The sequence below is a fragment of the Fukomys damarensis genome, unplaced genomic scaffold (assembly GCF_012274545.1).
Source record: "Fukomys damarensis isolate Sample0158 unplaced genomic scaffold, DMR_v1.0_HiC HiC_scaffold_39, whole genome shotgun sequence".
NCBI lineage: Eukaryota > Metazoa > Chordata > Mammalia > Rodentia > Bathyergidae > Fukomys > Fukomys damarensis.
The window spans coordinates 38,525,508-38,552,705 of NW_022900951.1; the positions used below are offsets into that span (position 1 = coordinate 38,525,508).

The 27,198-nt window shown below is 42.5% G+C and overlaps 1 protein-coding gene across 1 annotated transcript; it reads right to left on the bottom strand.

Moving 5' to 3' along the window:
- Positions 1 to 1,723: 1,723 nt before the first annotated feature.
- Ndp (norrin cystine knot growth factor NDP) lies at positions 1,724 to 27,198 on the bottom strand. The gene is made up of 3 exons (XM_010614075.2): positions 26,817 to 27,198; positions 11,941 to 12,326; positions 1,724 to 2,916 (listed from the first exon to the last, which is right to left on the bottom strand). The coding sequence occupies exons 2-3, from the start codon at positions 12,112 to 12,114 to the stop codon at positions 2,689 to 2,691; spliced, it is 402 nt and encodes a 133-aa protein (XP_010612377.1). The 5' UTR covers positions 12,115 to 12,326; positions 26,817 to 27,198; the 3' UTR covers positions 1,724 to 2,688.

Below are 27,198 nucleotides of genomic sequence, written 5' to 3' on the forward strand. Positions count from 1 at the left end.
AAGCCCTGGTTGCATAAGAAATATTACGAAGAATCAACAGCTGGGATCTCATCTTCTTGAAAAGCTTATGCACAGCAAAAGAAATCACTAGCAGAGTAAAGAGACAACCACAGAGTGGAAAAAAAGTTTTGTGAGCTGTTCATCAGATAGAGGACATATAAAGAACTGAAAAAATCAGACCCCCTCAAATTTAAAGACCCAATCCAAAAATGGGCATCTGAGATGGATACACACTTCTCGGATGAAAAAGTAGAAATGACAAATAAATACATAAAAACTATTCAACATCACTGGTCATTCGAGAGATACAAATGAAAACAACACTGAGATTCCACCTCACCCCAGAAAGACTGGCTGCTATCAAGAAATCAATCAATAACAAATGCTGGTGGGGCTGTGGGGAAAAAGAAACCCTTCTCCACTGTTGATGAGAGTGTAGACTGGTGCAACTGCTGTGGAAATCAGTGTGGAGATTCCTCATAATATTAGGATTATAGGTCTCATTTGACCCAGCTATTCCCCTTTTGGATATCTTCCCAAAAGAATTAAATCATACCACAATGATATACGTGCATCCATGTTTATAGTAGCAAAGTTTATAATAGCTAAATCTTGGAAGCAACTCAAATGCCATCATCTGACAAGTAGTTAAAGAAGATGTGGGTTTTTTATACAATGGAGTACTACTCAGGCAGAAAGACAAACTTGAGACATTTCTAGGTAAATGGATGAACCTTGAGACCATACTCTTAAGTGAAATAAATCAGACACACATGTGTAAATATTGCATTATTTCTCTGATGTGAAACACTGAAAGTGTAAATAAAGATCAAAATGTATAACAGACATCATGAAATAGGAAGAAAATGCTCAAATGGGAAGGAGCGCAGGGGAAGGGAGACGGGAAAAGGAATCAAGAGAATAGAAAAAAATGAGAAAAGAAATATAAAATGGGAACAAAGATTTTGTAAATAAGAAGGTGGGGTAGAAGGGAGGAAAGGGAATGGGGAAAAAAAGAATCAAGATATATCATGCAGGGCCAGAGATTTAGCTCAGTGGTTCTGCTGCCTGCCTCACAAGCACAAGGACCCAAGCTTGATCCCTGGTACAAAAAAAAAAAATCCCATACAATGAGTGTAATCATTATGTAAACCTAAATCTTACCAATAAAATTAATTCATGAGAAAAAATGGCATCCTCATTAAAGGAAATGAAACCGTTTTATTAATTTTAAATAAGAAATGTTTTATTGTGAGACAGAGGCTTGCTAAGTCTCTAAATAACCCAGGATTTACTTGAACTCGTGAATCTCTTGCCTCAGCCTCCTTAGGTGCTGGGATTATAGACATGTGCCACCACACTTAGTGATTATTCCGGACCTCCCTTCCATATCATAGATGTTCGAGCACTACCAATGGTTTTGAATCTATGACACTCGAGCCACAGCAGGCTGTTTGTATCATTGAAAGTTCTGTTACTGTGTTTTTCTTTTAATGTATGAGTTGTTTGATCTAAATTAAAACCTAAGCATTCAGGTTTAATTGCCGTGTAGGCACTTTGTGTTAAATAAGTGTGTTTTCGGTTGCATTTTGGGCACTCAGTCTCTAAAAGGTTCCCCATCACTGAATCTAAGCAGAACTTACAGTTCACATCATAGTAGGATATTGAAAAGAAAAAAAAATGCAACACCAAAATTTTGAAGATATTCTCTTTTTATTTCAAAACATGGGCATAACTCAAAATTTAAACCTCAAGGACTAAATGTTCAGAAGATGAGCCAGGCTACCATTATGACAACAAGCCTCTCATGGACAAGTGGATGTTAGAGAATGATTCCCGCGACACGGCTAAAGCTATAGCACACCCACAAATAGATTCATACTTGGTTTTCTAATATGCATGCATGAGTACGGTGCATTCTCCATGCCACTAGCACATATATATGCCTTTTCTAAAGTCAGTGCAGGATCTGTGTTTGTGCAACTCTTTAAAAGTCTGCTCCCTTACAAAAGTTTACCATAATTTATCTGTAACAGCCTTCAGGTGACAAATTCTTTATGCCACCTTTACATGCCCAAAGCAATTTCTGAAAAATAATTACAGATGTCCAGAGTTCCAGCATCACATAGGAGAATCCATGTTAGTTATTTTAATATCAGTTAGTCATCTGTGGGTAACCCTCACTAAACATATCCACACGTTTGGTACCCAGAATTTGAAATTGGTAACCTTCTTAGTGGCGATGACAAACTTAGAACAAAATGACAAAGTGAAAAACAAGAGAAGATGTTCCAGGAAGAGTTGGGCTTCCCTCCTTTACAAAGCGAATTGCTCCCTGATGTGCACCAAATAGTGACAGTCAGACACACTTGTGCAGGGGTACCCATTTTTTCCCACCATTGCAGAATGCTTGGAAACTCAAACAGCATTCCGAGCCAGCTGGTGAAATGCCTGAATCTGAGAGAGAACCCAAAGAAATTGTACCGGGGAAAGGAGGCGGGAACTGAAAATAAGTTTCCAGGGTAGCGCTCTCTGTCACGAAGTGCAAAGTCTTTATTACTAGAATATGCACAATCCCCCAGGGAATTGCTGCGTCTTTCGCCTTAACTCTTTTCTTGCCAGTCCTTTCCCAGGTTGGCTGAACTGCCTCTGCCGTCCTCCCATCCAGATGCCACTCAGGAGCAGGCCTCAGGAGCTGCATTCGTCACAGTGACAGGAGAGGATGTACCGGTAGGTGGCGGTGAGTCGCATGCCCCCTGAGCAGCGCAGGCGCAGCGCCTTCAACTTGGAGGTCTGGGGCCGGCAGCAGTGACAGGAGAAACGAAAAGGCTGCTTGAGAACAGTGCTGAAGGACACCAAGGGCTCAGAACGTGAGGCCTGGCTGCAGTGCCCCTCGCACCTGGCCAGAAGCACCATCTGGGGAAAGAAGAGAAGATATTTACTCTGCGGAGGTGCCAACACCTCCGCTGGATATCACAGCACCCTTTGCAAGCCCCTAAAGGTCTTTGTCATTGTCTACTAGGTCAGAAGCAGCTCTGAAGCCGTGCTGCACATGGGAATTGACTGATAGATTTTAAAATGTTAGAGCTGAGGATGTGGTTCAGTACACAGCGCTTGCCTAGCATGTACCAGGTCCTAGATTCAATCCTCAGCATCACAGAGAAAAAAAAAGGTCAACAACCAGGCCCCATATTAGATCACTCAAATGAAGATGCTTGGGGTAAGATCCAGGCTTTCAATATTTTCAAGACTCCATAGGTGACTTGGAATTACATTAAGGATTTAGAACCACTGGACAAGACCCATTGTTATGGCGTGCACACAAAAATCCAAGAATAATCCAAGTTTCTTTTCTATTGGATGGTGTTCTACCATTGGCCCATTATGTTTGCAACTGGGCCGATAGCAAAATGCAGAAAATTATTTTAAACTGAAATCAAGAAATAAAGAATGACAGAAAATAGGAATTGGTTTGTGCAGGGACTGTCTAACCAAAAGGAATATGATTTTTTGTTGTTGTTTTCTTTTTTTTTAGGAGTTAGGTATAGGTATGTTTACCTTGATTTGATGGGGAGGTTGTTTCATTTTTTATTTTTATTAGTACATGTTTGCAGTATATAATGTTTATAGACTTTTTGAGGAGTTGGTGCGTGTACATAACATAACGTAATTCCTTTTTTCATCCCTTTTCCTTCCCCTCCCTCCCTGCTCCCTCCTTCTCTTGCTCTCTTTCCCATTTGAGGAAGCTCTGCATCCCTATTTCCTATTATCTTTTATTTTGTTCTTTATTTTAATTTTGTAAGATAATCCATGTGATGTTTAAGCTGTGTGTTGATTTATTCCACTTAACATTACGGCCTCAAGGAGGATCCATTTTCCTACAAATGACTCAAGCTTGTCTTTATGACAGAATAGGAATGTGATTATTGAAGAAGAAAAAGAAAAAGCTGAATGATACTTAGCAAAAAAATATTTTGGATGCTGCAACTTGCAACAAGAGAATAGAGACAGGGCACATTTGGGGCCCCAGGTTCACACTGGGTTTATACACTTGAAGAGGCCTACGAGTTGTGAAATCACATCTGCATCTTCAAAGTCATTTAGGACCAGTATTAGGATGTATCCATTTGGAGCATCTCTGTGTCCAAAAGTTTAGGCTGAAGTAACAGAGTGTGTGTTCCTTAGAGTAGCTCTTAATCTGGATTTAGAAGACAAACTCCTTCAAGAGTCTGATAAAAACAATCAAAATTATCCCCAGAAAAAATGTATGTAAGCATACACTAAAAATTGTGCATATAGCTTAAGTAAATGGACAAAAGGTTCACTTTTGTATCTCATGTATAAAGCCTGGTATCCTAAGAGGGGATGTCATGGGTGGAATGGGGTGCATCAGTTTGATTTATGAAGCTATATAACCCCATATGACCAAGGTAGGGAGGGAAGTGGGGAACCTAAGATTATTGGTTCATGCTTATGTGAAATGGTCTTGCTTAGTGAATTTCATATTATTGGATGAATGAGAAAGTCACCTTATAACTCCAGAACCAACAGCAAGGTCAGTGAACAATCAAAAGATATAGATAGGCAGATTTAAAGGTAGATATAGATAGAGAGAAGTGCACGAAACCCTTTAACGTTGACCTTATGACATTTTGGGAATTAGCAGTTAATATTAAAGACTCACCAGCTATTATCTGATATCTTATAGAGAAGAATTAAACACCTAAGGATTAAAAGAAGGAAATAGCCAGCCCATCTTTCCCAATGTGGGAAAAGATAACTTCTGGTAATTATAGATTATTAACATCGTTATCTGAGAAGATGCTGGGGATAAAAAAAATCCCATAATCACCTAGCAAGCACCAAGGGAATATAAGATCCTGGAAGAAAAAACAAAAACAAAACAAAACCATGGCAGGGAGAGAAGAAGAATAAGTTGGACTAAATCAATTGATTTATTTTCTCTGAGAGATCATAGAAGTAGAGAAAAATGCCAGCTGTAAATTATTGATTTTACCAAAGCTTTTGATTCTCTTCTGCCTACTCTTCACATTGATAGACAAAATAAATATGATCTGAAACAGGTCTGGGGAATATTACACTATAAGCAGTAGTATAGTACATGCATGTCCAACCCTAGTGTTCAATCCCCAGCTCTTTAATGGGAGGAGAGATCCAGGATCTTCCCAAGTTCCTTCCCAAGGCTACCAGTATATGGCAAGAGCTGCTTGATACCTCTCCTTGGAGAGGGAATAAATTTGCTAATCTCTAATGTAGATCACCTGGTAGGTAGATTAAGCAGTTATTCCATCATCTCCCAAAATGGAGTCTTCAGAGGGCCAGATTTGGTCTGAGTGGATACAATGAGCCTATGCCAACAGACTTAATTCAGGACCAGAGACAATAGCCATCATACCAAAAGGATACACATGGAGTTGAGCCAAATGTAGACCCAACTGACCAGGCCATTAGTGCTGCCCACAAAATGACTAAATCAGAAGTGGAGGGCCATTTACAGATGAGTTAACCTGATTGTGATCTCAGTAACAAATTTCAACATGTCAAGCTCCACCTCCAGCCCACTGTGAAAGACAAGAATTCCAGCCCTGAAGGACAGGGAGCCACCTCCAACAGGCCTGGACCCTCTTCTTTTGGGGCTGGCTTTCTGCACAAGAAGAATACACAGACATGTACAATAAACACCTTCAGTGACTACTCCTAGCCTTCAGAATAAAACTTCAAATCCTGAATAGGAGTCAAGGCCTTCTGTGCCTGGCTGTCGATATCACTTAGAGTGGTTCTCATCACCCACTCTCTGCTCCAGCCACGTTTAACTATTTAGGGGTCCATGGAGCTGCCCTTCAATTCTCCTGCCTCTCACCTTTGTCCATGTCTTCTGCTTCCCAGGAATAGCCTTTTTATCCAGCTCTGTCTAATGAGATCCCACCTATCTATCCTCCTTGACTAAATTCAATGGCCCCCTCCTCAAAGAAGAAACTATAAAACAATTATTGTGCCCTCCGTGTTCTCAACACACATACAAATTCCCTCTCTGGAATATCTCAGTATGCAGACCCCAGCTCAAGATTGGAAATTAGAAGAAAATGTATCCCTGTTTTGTGTGTGTTGAAGGATTAAGTAGGAATTTAGAAGATTCGATTCATTAATGGGTATCACTTAGGAATGGTAGGATAGCTACCTACTTTCTGGGTTCACTTTTGATAGTCTTTTACCCTTGGATATACCTCTTTTGTGTTCTAGCACTTCATAAACATCTTCTGACCTCATCTAGACCAGAGCTTCTAAGACTAGAATGTCCACATGAAGGAGCTGGAATCTTGTTAAAATGCAAATTTTGATTGCATAGTTCTAGGGTGGGCCAGTGATTCTACATTTCTCCTAAGATTCCTGTTGATGTTTATACTGTTGGGCTGATGCCCACACTTTAAGTAGCAAGGCTGTGGACTCATTAAAGTTTGGGGGCCTTTCTCTAGATCAATCATTATGAGCAACCATTTAACAAATAAGAACTTATTTTTAGGTACTAGGGATTGAGCACAGGGCCTTTGCACTGAGCTACATCCCCAGCCCCCCGCTTTCCCTCCTTCTTCTTTTAGACAGGATCCCATTAGGTCACTAAATTGCCCAGGCTAAGCTCAAACTCCCAATCCTACCTCATCTTTCCAGAGTGTACTGAGATTAAATCTGTGCACCACTATGCCCAGCTAAGGACATTTATTGAGTGCTCAGGAAGAGTATCTAATTTAATCTTCGTAACAACCCTAGAAGAAAGGTACTATCATGACGGGTACTATTATTACAAATGAGGAAACTGAGGCTTTAGAGAGTTTGTTACTTGCCCAGAGTCACATATCTAGAAAAAGCCAAGGCTAGAATCAAACGTAGGTCCATTTGAAACCCAATCTCTATGGCATGAGCTAACTCACACCCTTCTTTCATCTACACTGACCTGCCTCTGGGAGCGCGGACCATGTCTTCATCAGAAACATGCAAAGCTCATCTTTTCCTTATGGGTTTGGTAGGGTACAACATCACCACCCCCAAGCTTAGGCAGAAGTGACTCTGCCAAGAGCCCTGGCTGAGTGCCCCATTTAGCATCAAAACAAAGACTCACCTGTACCATGTTAGATCAACATGCCGGCTATTTTACCCCAGTGGAAAGGGAAATATTTCTTCATTTTTTCTCAGCAGTTGAACACTGCACCCCTATTTCCATGGTACACCCTTTCTCCTTGGGACCAAGATTTACCCATGTTTCTCTCTTTGCTTCCCTCACCAGCAACTTCAATAAATAACTGTTCCACTCATCTCCAGGGACCCAAGGGACCCTGCAGTGGGTCCGTGCCAGGCTGAGGACACCAACCAAACAGCCACCAAGAGAACAAAGCACCTAGGGACAGTGGCATTTTGGGTGGGAATCCAGCTCACTCCAACTGGAGTCGAGTGCCATCACTCAGGTCACAAATCAAACAGACATGAAAAGGCCTTTGCACATAGAACATTTCCCTCTCCTCCCTCTGCATTAACTTGTAAACATTATGAAGGCAAGAACTTTGTACTCTCCTTCCTTTCCTTTTTCCTTTCTTCCATCTTGCCTTCTTTCCATTTTCATATTTCCAGCACTTTCCTAAAACTAAGTCATATCTCTCAAATGGCCAACTGTGTTACAAGCGATTTCTGCCACCGTGTACTATGAACTTCTCAGGCAGCTTCCCCCAATTCTGAGGATCAGTCCTTGGTATGCCAGGTCCCTTTTCCTCTGGCAGTTTTCATAGGCTTTGTCCCCTAAACCCTCCTCCTTCTCCTTTGTTGCTGTCCTTTGGGCACCTCCCACTCTCATGACCTTTAAGAATTCAGACAATTGTGCCTGAGTTCCATGCCCAGACCTGGCGCTACCATCTCCCATTTTTCACCCTATTCAGGCTTCACAGTCTTCCCTGCCAGCTTACTTTCCCAACCTGCATTTCTGGAAACCCTTCCCTGGCCCAGGACCAGAGCTCAGCCCTGCTCCCCTCCTTCCTCTGCTCACCTGGTAACGGAAGTCAGCTGGCGGGGAGGCTACTCCTCTTTCTCTTTCATCCTCCCCTTAGCACCAAGCACAGTGGTTTATATTTACTTTGCTCTTCTTTCCCACCCTGTGTCCAAGGAGAACCACAATGAGGTTCATTTTCCTAATCCTTTAAGGCTGTAGGAGATCCCAACAGTTATTGAGGCCTCCACAGTGACTGAAATAGAAAGTGAGTCGAAGCACCTGTCTAGTTTATAACTTCATCATCAAGATCATGCCATTTATTAAATGTCTGTTCTATGCTGGACACTGGAATGGGTGGTTTACAAAGGTTATCACATATCCCACCCTCCAAGAGACCGCTCCATTTTATGTGGAAAGAAACAGACACCAAATAATGGCCTCGTTTTCCCAAAGTCCCACATCTGGCAAGCTGGAAACCAGACTTCTGTTACTTCAAAGGCTGAGATGCTTCAATTTCCTTAATTGAATATGTCCCAGATAGCCCATTTCCACACTCTACAGCCTTCACTCAGAATTTCAGGGAAGCATGGTCTCTTAGGAAGATTGGAAGTGAAACTGCTACTCTCAGGAACGTTTGTACCCAGGAGATGTCACCACTTACAAAGTCACTGGGTGCATCCTAGGCTGTGGCCACACTGTCCTCCTTGGTCTGGAAGGCCAGTCCATTCCTGACAGGACCCTGGGACTGGCCAACTGCAAGTTCAGGGTGATGATGAACAGAGAGTCCCATTAAATGCTTCCAGAAAAGCTTTCGATATTACATCTTTTTTTCATGGAAAAATTGTCATGTCCTGAATAAATCATTATTGCTGGCAGACCAAAAGTTGGGCCTAGAGTTCAAGATAGTGGCCCCTACATTCTGCTTGTTCCTCCAATGTGGAGAGACAAGTAGCCTGATGTTGAATGCACCAAGACACACACCACCATTGTCTGTGGCTATTGGCTGCTTGGTATTAAACAAGGTACTGTACTTAGCATTCTTTCAGGTTTTGGCTTTCCTTGCTGTTAAAGTAGGAATGCTAATGTCTGCCATCGCAGCTTTGTTGGCAGTGGTTAGCATGTATCACATATTAGTTGATCAAGTAGGTGTCCTACCTTCCCTGAGCCTGGTCACATGCTACCTTTCATCTGCCTTCACAAGGCCAGACACTGAAGAAATGTAAGCCAGGAAGTGTTAACTGATAGGCAAACAGTAAGCTTCTGTCTAGTAAATAATGTCCTTGACCATTATGTTGAGGGACAATTTTTGCAGAGAGAAAAATTCTAGACATAGGCTAAATGCTTTACCACAAATCTCTAAAGAACAACTATTTCATTAAACAAGATCCACTAGAAAGAAGATCAGCCTGAGACTGTGAAAGTAAAAAATGATCGGCTATTTCCAAATGGAAACAGCTTCCTTCCTGGATACATAGAGAAAATCAAATCCAGAAAAGGTCTGGGTAGTTGAGATTCTGACAGGCATATTTTATGGCCAAGGAAGGAAGGTTTATAATTACAAGCACCATTTACATAAAGCTATTGCTATATTTGGGACAGTTTGGGATGTTTGAAAAGAGATTGTTCCCATGAAATTACAAATATTTCCCTTGTTATCACAGTTTTGCACTGTTATGGACTGTGGCATTCTGAGAGAAGCAAAAGTGAACAACAGTAGACTAAAGTCTGTTTCTAAGACTCATGCATGGGTGTGGTGAGCCTGAGTTAAGGAGCTCTCTTCTTTCACCTTCTTTAGTTAATGTGCTAGTTGCTAAAGCATTCTTCCACCATCATTTCACCCAATGTTTGCACATTGTTTTTGGGCTCCTTTCTTTCTTTTCTCTTTCTTAATTTTTCTTATGTTGTTGTTGCTGTTGTAGTGCTGCAGACCAAGCCCAGGGCCTCACACTTGCTAAGCAAACACGTTACCACTGAGTCACATGCCCAGACAATTTTTCAGGTTCTACACATACACCTATTGTGTGTGTGTGTGTGTGTGTGTGTGTGTGTGTGTGTGTTACTGCAGACTGAAGCAAGGGCCTTTGAACTGAGCTACATTCCCAGCCCTTTTTCATTTTTTATTTTGAAACAGGGTCTCACTCAGTTGCTAAATTGCCCAAGCTGGGCTTGAATATGTGATCTTCCTGCTTCAGCCCCCTGGAGTGCTGGGATTACAGGTGTACCACACCAGGCTCATGATCCTATTTCCTGTGTTCCTTCTTATCATCACAATGGTACTTTCTTTGAAATAACTTTAATTCCTTTTTCTCTTTAAAGAGTAGTAATCATGGAGGACAAATCAAGAAATGGAGGAATCATCCAATGATAAACATTCAATATTAGTGCTTTCTGCTTCTGAAGAGGGAGGAGAGGAGAAGCTAATAATTGCTCCCATCAACCTTACTCAGGCCTACAGTCTCTAAGCAATCATGATTCTAAAATATTTCTCATGTTTCTTCTCAATTTGTTTTAGTTTTTGTTTTGTGAGATGTCTGTGTGTGTGTTTATTTTGTTATGCAGTGCTGTGGATGGAGCCCCGGGCCTTGTGCATACTAGGTAAGCATTCTCTAACTGAGCTACTCTCCCACTTCCTTGTTTTCTTTTCCTAAGAAGGGATTTTGTTCAGCCTTGAAAAATTCATATTCATCTACTTACTACTTTTATAAGTTTTAAAAGTACAAATAAGACCCAGGACATTTTTCTTAAGAGAAAAAAATCTCTATTTTTCCCCCACTCGTAGGTCTTATTAATATAATGGTTAAAGTGATTTAACTCAGATCTTGATCTCCTAGCTAAAACAAGTCATCTTCGTGGGGCTATAATCACAGAAGTTATGGAAAATTTAAAAGCAGACTGAAGTCGTAATGTGTTTAAGTAGAGAGTGGAGAGATTGACTTTTATGGTCTTAATTCTAGTGGCTGATATTATAAAAAGTTCCTAATTATACTGGTAATTTTAAAAATACTTGCCATATGAGAATGCTTAAGTGGTTTTAGTCTCAGAACTAAAAGTGAAAATCTCTGAGGTTGAATGAAACAAATTCTTATTTACCAAGGGTGGACAAATTTCAATCATATGACTGTCTGGGGGCAGTGACAATCATGTGAATTCTCATTTGGAGTCTGTTCTACCTCATAACGTGCCTGCCTTCTGGGTGGTCCATGTGTCTGGCCACTCTTGGTGGCCTTTCAGGCACATTATTCCTTTGCACACCTTGTCTTAACACCGAGGCACAGGCGGCCTCTGTAAGAAGCATGCAACCCTTCCAAACATGAGTGACTTGGATAACCAGCGTAAAAAAAAAATGCTCCGTGATCAAATTGCCATCCTAGCTTTTGAACTCATTTTAACATAAACATGGCTTATGGAAATAGGCTCAGAGGCCAGTTATCAAACATTTCACCAGGAGATTCTTTGGAGAGTGTGTTCTGTTACTTAATCATATTCCCCACTTTTTTGAGGAGTGGGGTCTTGCTACGTAATCCAGACTGGCTCTGGGTTCCCTATGTGGCCCAGACTGGCTGTGAACTCATGATCCTTCTGCCTCAGCCTCCTGAGTGCTAAGCATTCCCTTTCTCTTTATTGCTTGTAGAGGTAAGAGTAACAATAACCTGTGGGCTTCAGTTCTCTTTCTGGAAAAAGGACACTACTGCTCATGTATTTCATAGCCAGGGACAAATGACACCTCTCCCATGGACTGAAGGTGTTCAATTAGGCTGTCAAAAGTTCAAAGCATGCTGGGAAATCCTAAAAGCAGGATTCTCCCACAAGCTCTGAAGATCAGTTAGTCATTGAGCTACAACTGGGCTGTGAACATAATTCTCCATAGCCTGACAAAGAAATATGGCTTCTCTTCTGTTTAGGGGGGGAGGGAGCAAACGCTACCCTCACAAGGACCTTGTTCTTACCTTTGAGTTACACTTGTACAGTGGGTGACTGATAGAATCGACATAGTGGTGCCTCATGCAGCGTCGAGGGTCGGATTCCATCATGAACGAGCTGTCTGTTTTGCTGTCTGTGTCTCCCATTATGGCCAGCAGGGAGAGCATGGAAAAGGATGCAGCTAGTACATGATTTCTCATTGTTGTAAGGAAAAACTTCTCTGGAAGAACAGCAGAGGGAGGCAGAGGCCAAAAAATTAGAAATGCCTTCCCCCTCCTAGGATCCAGTTCCTTTCAAGGCAAGGGTAGGATCTGGCCGAAGCTTTCTGGTTGTCATTGTCCTTTGTATGCTTGGAGTTCTGTCTTACTCTTTGCACTGGTAATCCATCACCACCATGGGATCTGCTGCACAGCTGGAACGAAAACAGAAATTATTCTTTCCAGAAATATTTACCCAGAAACACTAATGGAACCCAGGAGGTATTAAGTCGAATTTTTCCATTTCATTTTGAGTGGAGAATTTTGGTTTCTAGAGTGTAATTAGCATAAACTGTCATCCGCTTCCCACCCCTCAATGCTTATACTGCATATTCATAACCATTTGGAAATGGACACAACAGTTTAATGAAAGCACATGTGAGCTCTAATTGCTGATGTCCGTGTTCCTCAGGGCAAGAATAGTTTGAATCCATGGTAAAGATTAAACATGCGGTTCCAGCCACAGAGTCACTAAATTGGGTGGTCTCATCTTTAGCCTTGGTTGGTGGGAGCAGGAAGCTTTGGTGTCAACATCAGCTTGCAGGGCTAGAGAGGGGACCGGTCAGGGCTAGTGAACATAGGACACATCCCAAGGGAGCACGTTTTCCACTTCCAAGTCCACACTCATCCACCCACCTAATTTTTCACAACTGTGCTCTGGACTCATCCCGTTTTTGTTTTAAATTCCATGCTACCCAGCATCAACGGCAAACTGCATCTGAAACACACATTATTTGCACTGGCCTCCAGTATTGTTAAGGCTCACATGTGTATTTCCCAACAGAGTCACACGTTTCTGCAGTCTTTGTATCCTGAGCCATGGTGTAATATGAAAAAAAAGGTAGCTATTGTAGCAGAGATTTACCACTAAAATGAGATTATGCTAGACTGGTTTTCCTGACATTTGCTTTGTTCTTTTAACCATATCTCCTTGGTCAAAGGACTGAGGTTCAGAGATCTCCTCAAATCACCTCACAAACTGCTAGGCATGGCCCACACTGATGCTTTTTATTACACTGGAAAGCAGTATCAAAAATATTTTCAAACATTTAGGGAAATTTCAGGGAGGGGGGCTGACATTATATCCCAAACCAAAGGAACAGGATAATTAAAGCCTCAAAAAAACTTTCAAAGGTATTTCAGATCAAAGTTTGATTGTTTTGTTCACAATTTTTTTAACTTCCTACTCATGAACAGCCTGAATAAACTGGCAAAAATGTTGATACAATCAAGATTAGAAGTTCAAGTCCATATAAGCCAATTGGTTTTGTTCTAATAGAGTGGCCTTGGGCCCATTTAGCTTCAACTGCCTGTCTTGCAAGCATAGGGCAGGGGATCCTAAGGTCAAAAAGTGTGTGACATAGGGCCGCTTCAGAACAGAGCATCCCTGGCTATGACCAAGGTGGAATGCATATGTTTCAGGAAGTCCTGCAGGAAGATCAGGGACCAATAATGAGGGGACCCACCCGGACTCAAGTCACGGCATTGTCATTCATCAGTTGGAGCAATTTGCACAGCTTATTTAAAGTCTTCCATTCGGAGGGTCAGGGAATTGACAGAGATAACATGTGCTGTCCCCATCCTGCTCTAAAATGCCATCGCTTACTAGCTATGGATTCAGCTACCACCATCTTCATAGGCAGGAGGTAATTTTGAAGCTGAGCAGACCCTGTTTGTATACGCCCTCATACCATTTTCCTTTTTGTGCAATATCTCATTAAAATGGATCAAACCCACATGCAACGTTCAGCATCAGCAAAGGATTCGGAAAGTATCTTTGAAGAGTGATTGGATTTGGCCAACGTGCACTGTGCACGTGTATGGAAATAGCATACTGAACCCCATTAATACATACAATGAATACATGTTAATAAAGGCAATTTTTTATTTTCTTTACAAAAAAAGATACTTATATAGCAGGTTTTCCTATACCCATGACCCCTGAAATTCACCATCATGTCAGCTTGAAAAGTCAGCCCTTTCTTGGGGTCTGTGTTCAGGGGATGCAATATCACTATGCATTTCTTGAGTTTCAATATTACTAAATTATCCCGAGTGGTTATCTGTCTCTTTGAAGCCTTAATTAGTCTCAGAAAGAGAATTGATTTGATTTCTCCTTTCACTACTCCAGTCTACAGATATCTCCCCCAGGAGGCAATGGCAAAAGGATGAAGGGAAAGCAGACATTCCAGGCTTGGCTTTCAGGCTTGGCTTTCTCTCTCAACTGCCAGCAACTTCTCTTCAAAGCCATGGCCATTGACAAGTTCCATTAAATACACAAAGCAAAGGAAAGAAAAACATGTATGACATGATGGTAAAAACAAGCAACAACATCAGTGACAAATCTCTACACATGTGTCTGGATGGTTGTATTTGTTCTCATGTCCATTTTTTTTCACAAGAAAAGAACGCACTTAAACATAGATGAGGGACACTGTCTTTCTTTTAAGAGAAATGAAAATTAAGTCCGTAAAGATATTTTGTTCAACCAATCAGACTTACAAAGTCTAATCATGCACTCTGTTGGCAAGGCTATGAGAAAATAGGCCCATTTTGGAGACAGTACAGAATGATAAATCAGCACAAATTCTGTAGAGACCTAACTTGGCAATATCTTTTTGAAATACAAGTGTGTCATTTAGATCTAGCGACTCTGTTTCTGTGAATTATACTACATGCAAAATCACACAAGCACATGGTTATAATACCATAAATTAGAAACACCACAAAATATTCATTAATAGGAGGCCAGTCAATTATATTATACAATATTCATACAATGGAATATTGGTTAACTATATAAAGTAAGATCCAGAAAGTCTATGTACTGGTTTGTGTTGAAACAGGCAGGGAAAAGCATATATATTTGCTAGAAAAACTCTGGAAATATACTCAGAAACTAATGAAATTTGTTCTCACACACACCCCCCGTATTGGAGATTGAACTCAGGGCCTTTGCACTCAACTACATTCCTCAGCTCTTTGAGAATTTTTTTTTGAGACAGGGTCTGCCTAAGTCACTAAATTGCCCGGGCTGGGCTAGAACTTCTGATCCTTGGGCCTTCAACCTCTGGAGTGAGGTCATAGGCTTGCACCACCACATCGGCCTAATGCTTTTTCTTTGAAAGCTCAGTTTAAAACTGGTAACTAAGTTGATAGATGTTTTGTTTGTGCCAGTTTAAGTGTTTTAATAATAGTATGCTTGTGTTTCTTATAAACTGGGAAGATGGGCTAGTCTCAGTGAAACGCTCTGCAGTAGACCATTCGATTCTGTACACTACTGCCACCTAGTAGCCACTTTCTAAATTGCAAGCAAAGTTAAAATTTTTTTCCTGAAAAGTGAATACAATGCTTGCAAGTAAATATTATGAAGTTTATACTAATGAGATAGTTAATGTCACATACAATGTGGATTTATTAACTGCCTTTCTCTTTAAATATGATAAACTCAACCCAGATGTAGTAATAAAAAATGTGTCAGAAGAAAGATTGTTTCACCCCTAGTCCTAAGAAATAGATTTTTCACTTCAATACACTCACAAAACATGATATTTTTGTTTAATTCTTATATTAAATGCTGAAATAAGAATCCAAACAATATGAATATAGTACAGAGCTCACAGAACTATCAAAACACAACTTAGCCTGCAATGATGATGCAGGCCTATACTACCAACACTTTGGGAAGCTGACCAGGAGTATCACAAGTTCAAGGTCAACAAGGTGACTTAGAGAGACCCTGTCTCAAAGTAAAACATAAACTCAATAAAATAGGGTTGAGGTGTTTGAATGATTGAGGCTCTGAGTTCAAACCCCAGTACAGGGGGAGAAAAAAGAGTCTCACAACATAACAGTGGGACTTGTTTTGCCTTAAATATTCAAATTGAATGAACCAATGCTGCTGTGTTGAAGAAGAAATAAAAATAAAGCTAGAGAAAAGAGGAATGTGAGGTAGAGTTGACTTAACATTGTGTTGGCCAGGGTGAGAGAGTGCGAGGTAGGCTCACAAAGAGGAAAAACAGGTATTAAAGAAATTTCCACTACTGAAATCCTCACTCTCTGATAGCCTAGGGGTACCTCCACCTTGTAGGAACTTTTATCATTTTCTCAAAACTAAATTAATTTTGGCAGGGGTGGGTACCAGGGATGGAACTTGGGTCCTTGCGCTTGCAAGGCAGGCGATGGAACCACTGGCTCAATCCTTGGCCCTGCTAAATTCATTTTATAAAGCCATGCATCACAAAGGCAAGTGCTTTCTATTAAGACTTAAAGCCTTGGCCCAGCCAATAATGGGTTGAATGAGAGAACAACTTTCTTGCTGAACTCTGTGGTCCTGCAGTGGCTCTGGGCTCCACCTTCTGTCTCTGAGATACGGACTTAGTCTATGTGCAGAGTCTGCATTCTAATAGCTCCAATGTGGAGCCTCTGCCTGCAGGAGAGGCACGTAGGCTGGCGTGCCCGACTTTGGAGCTACCCTCAAAACGATACCAGTGGAAAAGAACAACTGGTGCCCAGATTTCCCACCTGTCATCCCCAGTGAAATAACATAGCAGCCTCCTGGGTGAGAGATGGTGTTGTGCCACAGATCATCTCACTCTTGGACTGACCTTCTGCCTGGTAGAGAGTAAAGTACTGTTTTCACACAAGTGATTCCAGCAGCAGGCTAAGACAAGCAGTACGTGCCAAGAATGGCCTTATTCTTGCCCTGCATGCCAGGCAAAGGAGGGTGATGTGTCAGTACCCAAACTGCTTCCTGGGCTGTTTTCAGTGTTAGCATAAAGTAGGTGTCCCCTCCTGTGATTTCTTTCAGTAAATATCTATTTAACACATATTCACTGAACACCTACCTACTGTTTGCTTTCACTCTAGCAGATAAGAAATGAGGGTGGGTGAGCTGGGATTGTAGCTCAGTGGTAAGAGTATGCGTCAAACCCCTGAGTTCCATCCATAGCACCAAAACATAGAAGATAAAAACAGAGATGGGGGTAGGGGAAAATACAGGTCTTATCCCACATCCCTCTTCTAGCTCGCTACACCTACAAGCAAAATCTTGGCTGGTTGTTTTTCTAGATAATTTTTTAGACACATTGCTAAAATCCCCTAACATAGAATTCCTATCTGGCTTTGATTGCATTTCTAAGAGGATTAAGTAAAGCAGATAAAATATAAAGGCTTTGAAACAGAGTTAGCATATCAGGCAGAATTATTTAATATTTACTGTAATTTTTAAAATCGTGATATGAAGCACGAATAAGGTAAAGATGGCAGAAACACAGAGCCTCTCTCAAAAAAATTGCCCCTCATCCAAAATATCAAAGACATGTAAGCGTGGAAGAAAGCTTGTCTCTAGATAACACTTCATGAGAGGACTGGAAAAGAAAGAAAGTCTAGGTCTAATTCAGAGTGTGATGTGTTCAGTAGCCCCTTCCCAGGAACTCACAGAATTCCAATGGGATCTAGTCAACTAGATGCCTTAGAGAATAAGTCAGATGCTTCTTCCCAAGGCACTTAATTTATAAACTGTAAACAGCACATTGGATTTTATAAAGCCTCCTGTGTGCTTAATGGATAGTTTGTAATATTATTCCTAACTGACAGCACACGAGTAGCAGCCAAGGCTGAAGCAGAGGCAGCAATACCAACTGGAAAAGCTGCCAGGCCCCCAGCCTGCCAACCCCAGGTATCTCCAAGGATGGGTAGCCACAGGGTCAGTGGGGAGAGAGTGCTCTTGCCCATTTCATCCCATGGTGTCTATTTTACAGTGGGAAGCAATGGCTAGCCCGTGGTGCTACCTTAAGAGAAAAAACAACATCCTTGCAATTAAATGATAGTTATCCAGGGATGATAGTATATGCCTGCATTCCCAACACTCTGGAAGACCAAGGCAGGCAGATCACGTTTGAGCCTACCCTGAGCAACTTAATGACTTAGAAAAACAAAACAAAAAAAAAATGGGGAGGGTCTGGGGTTGTAGCTCAGTGTGAAGGCCCTGGGTTCAATCCCCAGCAATGCAAAAAACAAAAGCAAAGCAAAACAAAACAATAGTCCTCTAGTCTGTGGTAGGACCCTGTGTCCTTTCAACCTGCATGGCTAGCCACCTGTGGTGAGCCCAGCAGCAGGGTTAACACAGGAAAAGAGATAGAAAAAAATAAAAGAGAAGGAGGAATATAGCTAGATGCAATCAATCACAATCCCCAAGTAGATAAGGGTACTCCAACAAAGGACTGGGAGTAAAAATAATCTAGAGGGATGAGTCAACTGTCAAGTGACCCACCTATGTATGTGTGTCCTTGGCTTGAGTAGTTTTATGATCTGGGCAGAGATTGTACTGGGAAAACTTGAGCTTCAGCCTGGCGAAAACTTAAAATCTTGACTTTTCAAAGACATTGTGAGGGAATCCAGAGGAACCTCTCCCTGTTATCCAAACTCCTACAGGCCTATACCTTTCTGGTTCCCTCCCCAAACCCATTGCCAGCCTATCTTGTTGGTGTCCCTGTCCCAGTATTTTGCACTCATTTGTCAGTGATACTGAATAATTATCCCACTGTATTCTGAAACCTACAGGGCATCCTATTGTGTTCTGATGAAGTAAAAGCAAAGCCGATCTAATGATACTCAGGCTCAGAGTCCCTCCCCCTCACTGTTGCTTATGTGAGCTTCATCAAGTCACTTGTCGTCTCTAGAACTCTAGTTTCCTACCCTACAAAATGAGTGGCTGCTTCTATGGTTCTATCCATTTCCAACAATCTCTAACTCAACCCAAGCTTCTCAGAGTATGGCACCTGCTCTGGGGCTCCATAGTCCCCAAAACAATCCTACAACAAGACTTCCCTTCTTATTCAAATAGTTAATGTCTGCTAAAGAGTTTAAACCACTTCCAATGTGGTACTGAGCCAACACTGAAGGCTGGGCTAAAAGAATTTACCCCTTGATAAGGCCAAATAACTGACTTGAAATAAAAATACCTCTTAATAACTAACTGATTCAGTGTTTGCAATATATTAAATGTAGTTCATAACTCAACAATACCTTATTAATCAAAGGAAGTGCTTAGTGAAAATATTTAACCAGTTTCTATTTCTCTTAAAGCTGTCTTAGTACTTGTAGTTTCTAATCTCCTCCAAAGCACAAATAGGGAGAGAAGGTTGAATAGTAGTCAATCATGATGATGATGACTCAGGCTGAGTTCAACTCCCCTGTACCATTCTTATGAATCACCCTTATACCTAAACTGAGCTTCAGTGGGCCGTCTGTGATACTCTGGTTCCAAATAGGAGAAGAAAACTGACCAGAAGAGCTATCTTCTCTTCAGAAATAGAATTGATAAGGTCCCAGTGGCCAAGGTCAAGTTATTCTGCTTGGTAAAATACCTACAAAACCTCTGTGTTGGAGGAAGAAGACTCCTGAAGCCCTCGACCAGGACTGGAATCTAGAACTGACTTCTGGGTATGGCTGTTGGATCCTATACTGGGCATCTGTGAGCTCTCTTAGTTTCTGTGGAAAGACTTACTCTGAGTTCTTGGCAGTTGACACAACTAATTGACTCTTAGAATATAAGCCCTCCATAAATTGGAAATGACCAGGTCTGATTATCCCAGTGTCGGGAAGCATTTTTCTGTTGAAGTCTTTTCCTCTGGGGATTTGGATTCTGTCTGTAAATCTAGCCACTGGACTATAAGCTGTGACTGATATAGTGATGAGCTGTCAGAAAATGCTTAAGGGTAGCCTTTCTACAGTGCCACAAATCACCAGTAGCTCTAAACATTCAGTCTTCCTCCATCCTTTCATCCCTAGGGAATAAAAATGAGGAGAGTGGAAGCCACGGAAGAAGTAACGAAAGAGGAGGAGGGATTATTTTTTGATGTTCAATATCTGCAACTGTTTTCCCGTTTTTTTTCAAGCAGCACAATTTCAAAGAGGGAACGTTCCTTTCATTATAGCCACTTCCTCCCTGGAAAAGGGGTGAGGGGTTGTTTCTCAAGGAATGAGACACAATCTACTGCTCACCTTGCCCAAGACCTTTTGGAAATAAAGCAGCAGATACCCAACCAGGGGGCTCAGTCCTGCCCAGTCACATGAAGATATGCCCTCCCTGTGCAAAGGATGGCCAGGTGTTCTGGGGACCCTTGTGCTAAAATAACTCCACACTTGCTCTGCCCTGGGACTGCTGGCTGTGGCCTGGCCTTAGGAGAAGGGAGGTGACCAATGTTAGCGCCGGGTACAGGCTCCCTTTTGCCCTGGAGCCAAATGAGTATGTTGGCTTTTCTTCAAAGTGTCCAGCAAAGTGTTTCCAAAGCTGCATTTGAATCTCCTCACCCACAACCACGCTCTGGAATGGTGGGTAGTGATCTCACCTAACAGCTGTAAGGCCCTGAGTTAGGAAAGGGGCATGAACCATAGGAGCAACTCAGTCTTTCCACTCCCCATTCAATTTGCTGTTTCTGCCCCATGGTGGATTTGAGTACTGACTTTGACTTTGCTGTGATCCAGAACACTCGTCGACGCAGGCCTATGTGAAAGGGGCAAAGTTAACGTTAAAAAAAATCACATAAAAATGTTTCCCTATATTACTAACCACTCTGAATTCGTTGGGCTGTTGGCTCTCTGTATTTTGCTTTATTTAAAGCATGCATACTACAGCTATGTCTTTGGATTGCCAACCCTCCTATTCTGCTGTCTCCAGATTCTAAACCTCAGGAGAAAAACTTAAAATATGAAAAGGAGTAATTTTCTATAATTTAGGAGAAGGAAGGGAATCACAGAGATGTAGTAAGTCCTAAAATATCCTCTTGAATTTGAAAGAAACATTGGACTTTGATTGAGGACTGGATTTGATTCTTTGATTCTTCACGTCCATATTGCGAATGTGTATACTGACATTTTACTTGGAGCTGTGCTATAGCTATTTTTCTCGAACAGCTGACCTCCTTTTCAGGTAAAGAAGACCACTTCAAACCCCTCCCTGGGGGGGAAGGAGCACAATGAAGGGAAGTTTCCCTTTCTGAAATTGTACTATTTGAAAAAATTGAAAAGACAGTTGCGGAGTTTGAACATCAGAAATAATCCTTCCTCCTTCTCTTTTGTGACATCTTCTGTGACCTGCTCTCTTCTTATTTTTATTCCCTAGGGATGAAAGGATGGAAGGGGTCTCCACCTTTAGGGCTATTGTCAGTTTATGACACAGTGGAAAGGTCACCCCTGAGCAATTTCTGACAGCTCATCAACTTTCTAGAATGCCTTAACCTATTGCCCTTTCGTTTTGAAAGGATACTGCAGTTGGGTGAATCACAGCTTAAAAGAAAAAGCTAGGGAAGAGCCAGGCTTTGAAAGAGACCAAACTGTCAGGTTAATTCTTAGTTTTGCAGGGGAAAAAAAGAGAAAGATATCTACTGCCGATCTTATACCCTGCTACTAGTCTGTGATCACGTCCAGATTTTTGACAAGAGATTGAATTGAGCCCCACCTGGAAGAATTCCTGATTCTAAGCACCGGGCACATATTGCTAACTGAAGTTACCCATTCTTTGACTCTTCTGAGTCAGCACTCTTACCAACAAGAAAGTAATTGTTCCAGACTGTAAGGCCCATCTAGGGTGTTTGAGTCAAGGGAGTGTGATTCTTAGCAATATACGCCCAATATCAGGCTCAGAGACCCTCTGACCAAAGGAATGGTCAGCATGAGTGGTATTCTACAAACTATTACCGGAGACACAAGAAGGAAGCTTTGCAGATGTGAGGGAAGCTGGCATCAGAAATAACACCGTCGGTACCATCTTTTGCAACGACTCTGAAGCATGAGCGTGCAAATCTGCAGTGTGCAAACTGGACATCGGAGCCGGCACTTATTTCAGTCCCGGCCTCCTTTGCTCCACTGTAAGCACATGGGGGCTTCTGAAAGGATTCCCCACCCTTTGTTTTCTCCTGAAGTTCACATGGAAGTTCATGGTTGCTGACCTAATGGGTGAGGAGTGGGTACTACCCACTGGAATGCTGCCACTGGCAGAGGCAGACAGGAAAACAGGAATGCTCTTAATGTCCTCCCAAAGAAAACCTTTGATGGACAAAAGAGTAGTTGTATTTTTACCCTCTCCCTTCCTGCTGCCAGGCATCTTTAAATAGATCCTCTAGCCTGGGGACTTGTATGGAATAATTCATATTAAAACTCAAGAAATGGCAGTGGAAGAGAACACTCTCTCTCTCTTTCTCTCTCTCTCTCTCTCTCTCTCTCTCTCTCTTTCCTTTTCTTTCCTTGTCAAGCTAACAGAAAAAGACTCATTTTAATTCAGCTGTTTAAACTTTTCTTTTAGGGTCTTTTAATGAATTTTTGCTAATTTGGAAAAACCAACCAAATCCCTCAGGAAAAGAAAAGGAATAAGAAGCTAGCCACCTTATAGATTGCTCTTTAATACCTCTTGATCCCAAGGACATTAGCAGCATCTTGCTGCACAGAGAGGATCTTAAATGGAAATTTCTAATTGAGAAGTCCAGTGCCTTCCATTTGCAACTCATCAGCCAAACTGTTGTTCTGCTGCAGAGAGAGAGAGAGAGAGAGAGAGAGAGAGAGAGAGAGAGGGACCTCTCCACTTCCAAAGCTCTATGCCTTTTCACTGGACTCATCCTAGGATCTATTTCTCCCCTCTCCCTTTCACCAAACAAGTTTGAGAACACACATTCAGGCCTGGGCTGGCCAAATTAAAAGTACTGTCTCTCCTTTCTGTTGTGGATGTGGGGGACAGAGACGTGGGAAGGATAAGGAAAGGAGGCAGGGCAGGGCCCAAGGATCCAGGAAGCTTTGTTCCAAGTCACTTGTCTCTCCTCCTGAAGCAGAGAATAAGCACATTTCTCTTAATGTGGGTCGAAGTGCATCCAGGCGTTCCCAGGCCTTTGCAAAGATGTCCGGGTCACTGTGATGGTATGCTTGTCCCTGCCAGCCCGGGTCACTGCGGCCCTGCTCTTGGCGAGCCACGTGGCTGCTCCTCTCTGCAAGTGGGTTCAGGCTCAGGGCTACAAAAAGCCCCCATATCCTATCAGCTCAGCAGAGCTGGTGCCAAGAATGACATCCTGGGAATACTATGGAGATGAGGAGACCTCATAGGCTGTTCGCCCCAATGGAACAGGACGCAGGCGGTCTGGAAAACAGACCCAGCAAAGAGCGAGCTCACAATGGACGGAGCTCAGGCAAAGGAAAAAGGGGGCGGGCTGGGAGCTGTCATGAGCAAAAGAAAAGAAAAGCCACATGCCACCCAGGAAGATTCCAGGGGCAGCGGGAGGAGGTGGCGGAGGACAGACTTGCAGGAAAGAAGTACCCAGACATGGCACTGCCAGTCTAGCTGGATTCTTTTCTGAATTAGATTATGCAAAGGAAAGAGAGGAAATATATAGCCGGCCAGCTGTTCAAAGGCTTACAACCTTGCTTTTATTGTCCGGGTAAGTTGGTGAGGTGGGGCATCAGAGGAATTCCAAACATACCATCCCGGAGAAATTTTAATATGCTCTGCAGTGTCATACACGAAGAGGAAATGACAGCTGATCACAGCCAGGACTGGCCACAGCAATTTGGGGCCTGGAGTTCACCCACCCTCCCCAGGCCCTGTTTCCCTGCTCAGTGTTAGCACTTCTTGGTCTTTCCACCTGCTTCCCATCCCCTCTGGCCTTGCTGGACTGCCAAGACCGAGCAGCACTCACTGATTATCGTGGAAGGAGGTAAGAATGGGCTTGAAGGCCCACAGCCAAGAAGCTGAGGGCTGGCTAGGGTGAGTCAGGCACCCCAGGGAGTCATAGACATTTTAATCCAACCACAGAGGGATTATCCACTGATAAGGACCAAATCAAGGTCCCTGGTGATGCTGTCTTGGTTCCCCCTCCCGCAGTAACCTCACCATGTGGTAAAACAGCAGACTAACTTATTTGAAAGCAACACTGTGGGAGACATAGAGATCTGGGTTTGGGCAGCGACTTCCTACTGAAAGTTCCCAGGGGTCCCCCTGAATGTAGGCCAGGCCCAGATTTCATTGGTTCCAATGATCCTGAGAGTGGGACAAGTCAGTGGTGGGAGATGGTGACTACATCTTCCTCTGAGCATGTTTCTAATTCAATGAGTCATCCAATGGCCCTGATGTCAGCTGCTGAGTAGGTGGCTCACACCCCGCCCCCAGTACAGACAGCATGTGGTCCTTTCTGAAGGGTGCTCAAGAGAACAGAGAAAGGATAAACTGCTCTTTCTCCAGGCTTCTCCTACCCAGGCTAGCAAGATCCAAACCATATTCACTGTGCAAGTAAGATCCACCCAGGATCTGCTGATCTGGTCCTAAGACGAACTCCTTGATCATAAGTGGAATGAAAACCCATTGATAAGTAAGAACCATTTCAAGTAAATCTAGACACCAAAAGCCATTTTAAATGTTCCATTTTTACTCAGGTTAGCTAATTGGCAAAGTCCGCTTTGGTTCCGAAATCTAACTAGATTGAGTTTACAGTCAGAGAGTAAGGGGATAGGCCAATGCCCTCTGCGTTGCATTGCTTCCCATCAGGACTAGCACAGTCCCAAGCATATTGCAAATGCCTAATCAATATTATTAAAAGAATGATGTGATGAACAGTTCACCAGCAAGAATAATACTGTTAAAATTGTGAGTTCTTAAAATAGAGTAAAAATCACCAGCCACCACTGGTGGCTATAATTCCGAGAAATTCACCACATTTTTCAACAGCCCAGGAAAATAAATGAGTTGGAAATTGTTAAATGTATTGAAAAGTGATTTATTTTCCCCTTGACGGTGTCATAGGAACTCAAATTAAGATTGAAAACTCCACAGGCACATTTCCATCTGTGGGTGTCAGAGGCGTAATACACAATCTCATAAGAAGGCCTGAGCCAGTTCTCCTGTTACCTGAACCAAATGTATTTTAAAATAAATGACACAGTACATTGTGTGTTGTATTCAAACACTCGCATATAATGATCTAGATAATAGTTTAAGAAAATTGTTTTGAGTCTGCTAACTGCTTTACTAAGAGCAGCAGTTTTAAGAAAAATCACTGCTGTAAAGTTCTAAGGCAACAGAATACATACTCTTTTTTTCTAGGCTTTCTTAAATAGCGAATATCCCAAATTTGCAAACTAATCCATTCAAAATTCAGATTTGTATTCAGTAGTGTTTGTTAGGCTAGTTATTAAACAAAATCAGAAAAGCTTCCCATAAGTCATGCCCTGGTCCACAGTGAAAACTGGTCAAAAGAACTCTAAAGCACACTTTCAGAAGCAAGGCTGGTGAGAAAAAAATGAACAGACACTTGAATCAAGTCTAAACGCTCAATTGAGAAGCCTTCTGCAGTCCCCGCTATCTTGGACTCCCACAGTCAATACCATGTTTTAGGCATTTCTGCTGCTCCCAAATGCACCTGGTATTCAAAGTTACATGTTGAAGCAATTTGCTTATGCCAGCTCCTTATAATTAAAACATATTAATGTTCGAAAGGAAAAGAGGCATGCTTTGCAGTAGCCATAGCTGCTAACCACGACAGAAAGAAAGGACTCCGGTCTTGCCAAATAGCTTCCTTCCACCCACCTGAATCTCAGCTGAACTGGGAGGCTGCCTCTTTTCTAGAGGCTTATCTGGGCTTGGCTGTTACAATGAGCCTCAGTTACTGGGAGTTCTGAGTCATTAACATTCTGCACACAATCAAACTTCCAGTCCCCCAAGAAAGAGTTATGCTCGGGCCTCCTACAGCTCAATTGTTCATTTAAAGGGAGAACTTGAATCGCGGAGTTTAAAAGAACCCTCCAAATATTCCTCAGGTGTCCGTAACAGTCATTCCTCCAGGTCCGGGTCCCTGTGCGGGTGGGAGCATCCTTTCCCAGTCACTCCTTGGACATTGTAACATTTGTGGTGCTGTGGGGACAAGCTGACTACTAAAAATAACTTCGCAATAAAGCCAAGGCAAACAGCACGCATTTCCTCAGACTTTGTGCCCAATCAAAATCACACAGCAAACCATCCTGGTCTGTCCCCGATGCTCCCCAATGCATCTATGGAAGCGAAGCCCCACACTCGCGTTGGGAGAAGAACGCAAAGGAGCAAGATTCCTACAGAGCATGACAGCAAAAGCTAGAAATAAATGTTGCCTATTGTTTGGAGTCATTCTGAGCACTCCGGCACAGCCCTGGCAAGAGCTCAGCAGCATACATAAGTAGTAATAAAAGTAAACAGTGCGCGTTTAACCTCACTGGCTCGCCTGAATTAATAGTGCCCCCATTGTAAGTGGGATGAGGGCGGTGAGGAAGGTACTGGGCTCCACGGATCCACGCCGGCAAGTTGCTGCTTCTCTGTCCCCTCTCGCAGGGTCAAATATAAGAACCATTACAAAGTTATAGCTAACTACGCAGAGAGTTTGAAAAGAATTCTAAGTCAAACCAAAAGATATTTTGGAGCTTCTCGGGAAGGCTCCCGGCTCTGTCACAGACTTCAAAAGACCCGTTCATTTAAAAAACACAAGGCTAGCATGCTACAAATTAATGCAAATGAAAGTAATGCAAATGTAAGTGGTATTTAAAGGTTGTCTCTTTGTCTGAGAGGAGGATGAAAGACTCGGTTTGGAAAGAAGTAATGTCCTAGGCAAGCCGTCAGCGCTTGTTTTCCTGCTTACCTTGGGGGAAACGTAGGGCTCGTTTCTTCTCAGACTTTTCTGAGAGCTAGAAAGAGGTCCTGTTACTTCCAAATGCTTTTGTTCTTCTGTCCCTCTGTCACATGGCTTGCCTTTTATATTTGCAACACACAAAAGTTAGGACTGTTGTTTAAGCGACACAGGGAGAGAGAGAGAGAGAGAGGGAGAGGGAGAGAGAGGGAGAGAGGGAGCGAGAGTGTGTGTGTGTGTGTCAAATGGAAAAGTGCCATTGCAGGCATATATCAATCAGGCGTGCGGCCACAGCATCGCGCTAGCAAATGGAAATGCCACGGAAATGTGAGGCGCTCGTTATCGGGGACTTGCAGCCGCTGCCCACCGCTCGGCTGCCTTCCACGGAGCATCT

Excerpts from the sequence above, each read along its gene's own strand:
- Ndp (XM_010614075.2), bottom strand. The coding sequence starts at position 12,114 with ATGAGAAATCATGTACTAGCTGCATCCTTTTCCATGCTCTCCCTGCTG. Across the intron at positions 2,917-11,940 it reads TGTACAAGTGTAACTCAAAG|ATGGTGCTTCTGGCCAGGTG; the intron begins GTAAGAACAAGG and ends TTCTTTCCCCAG.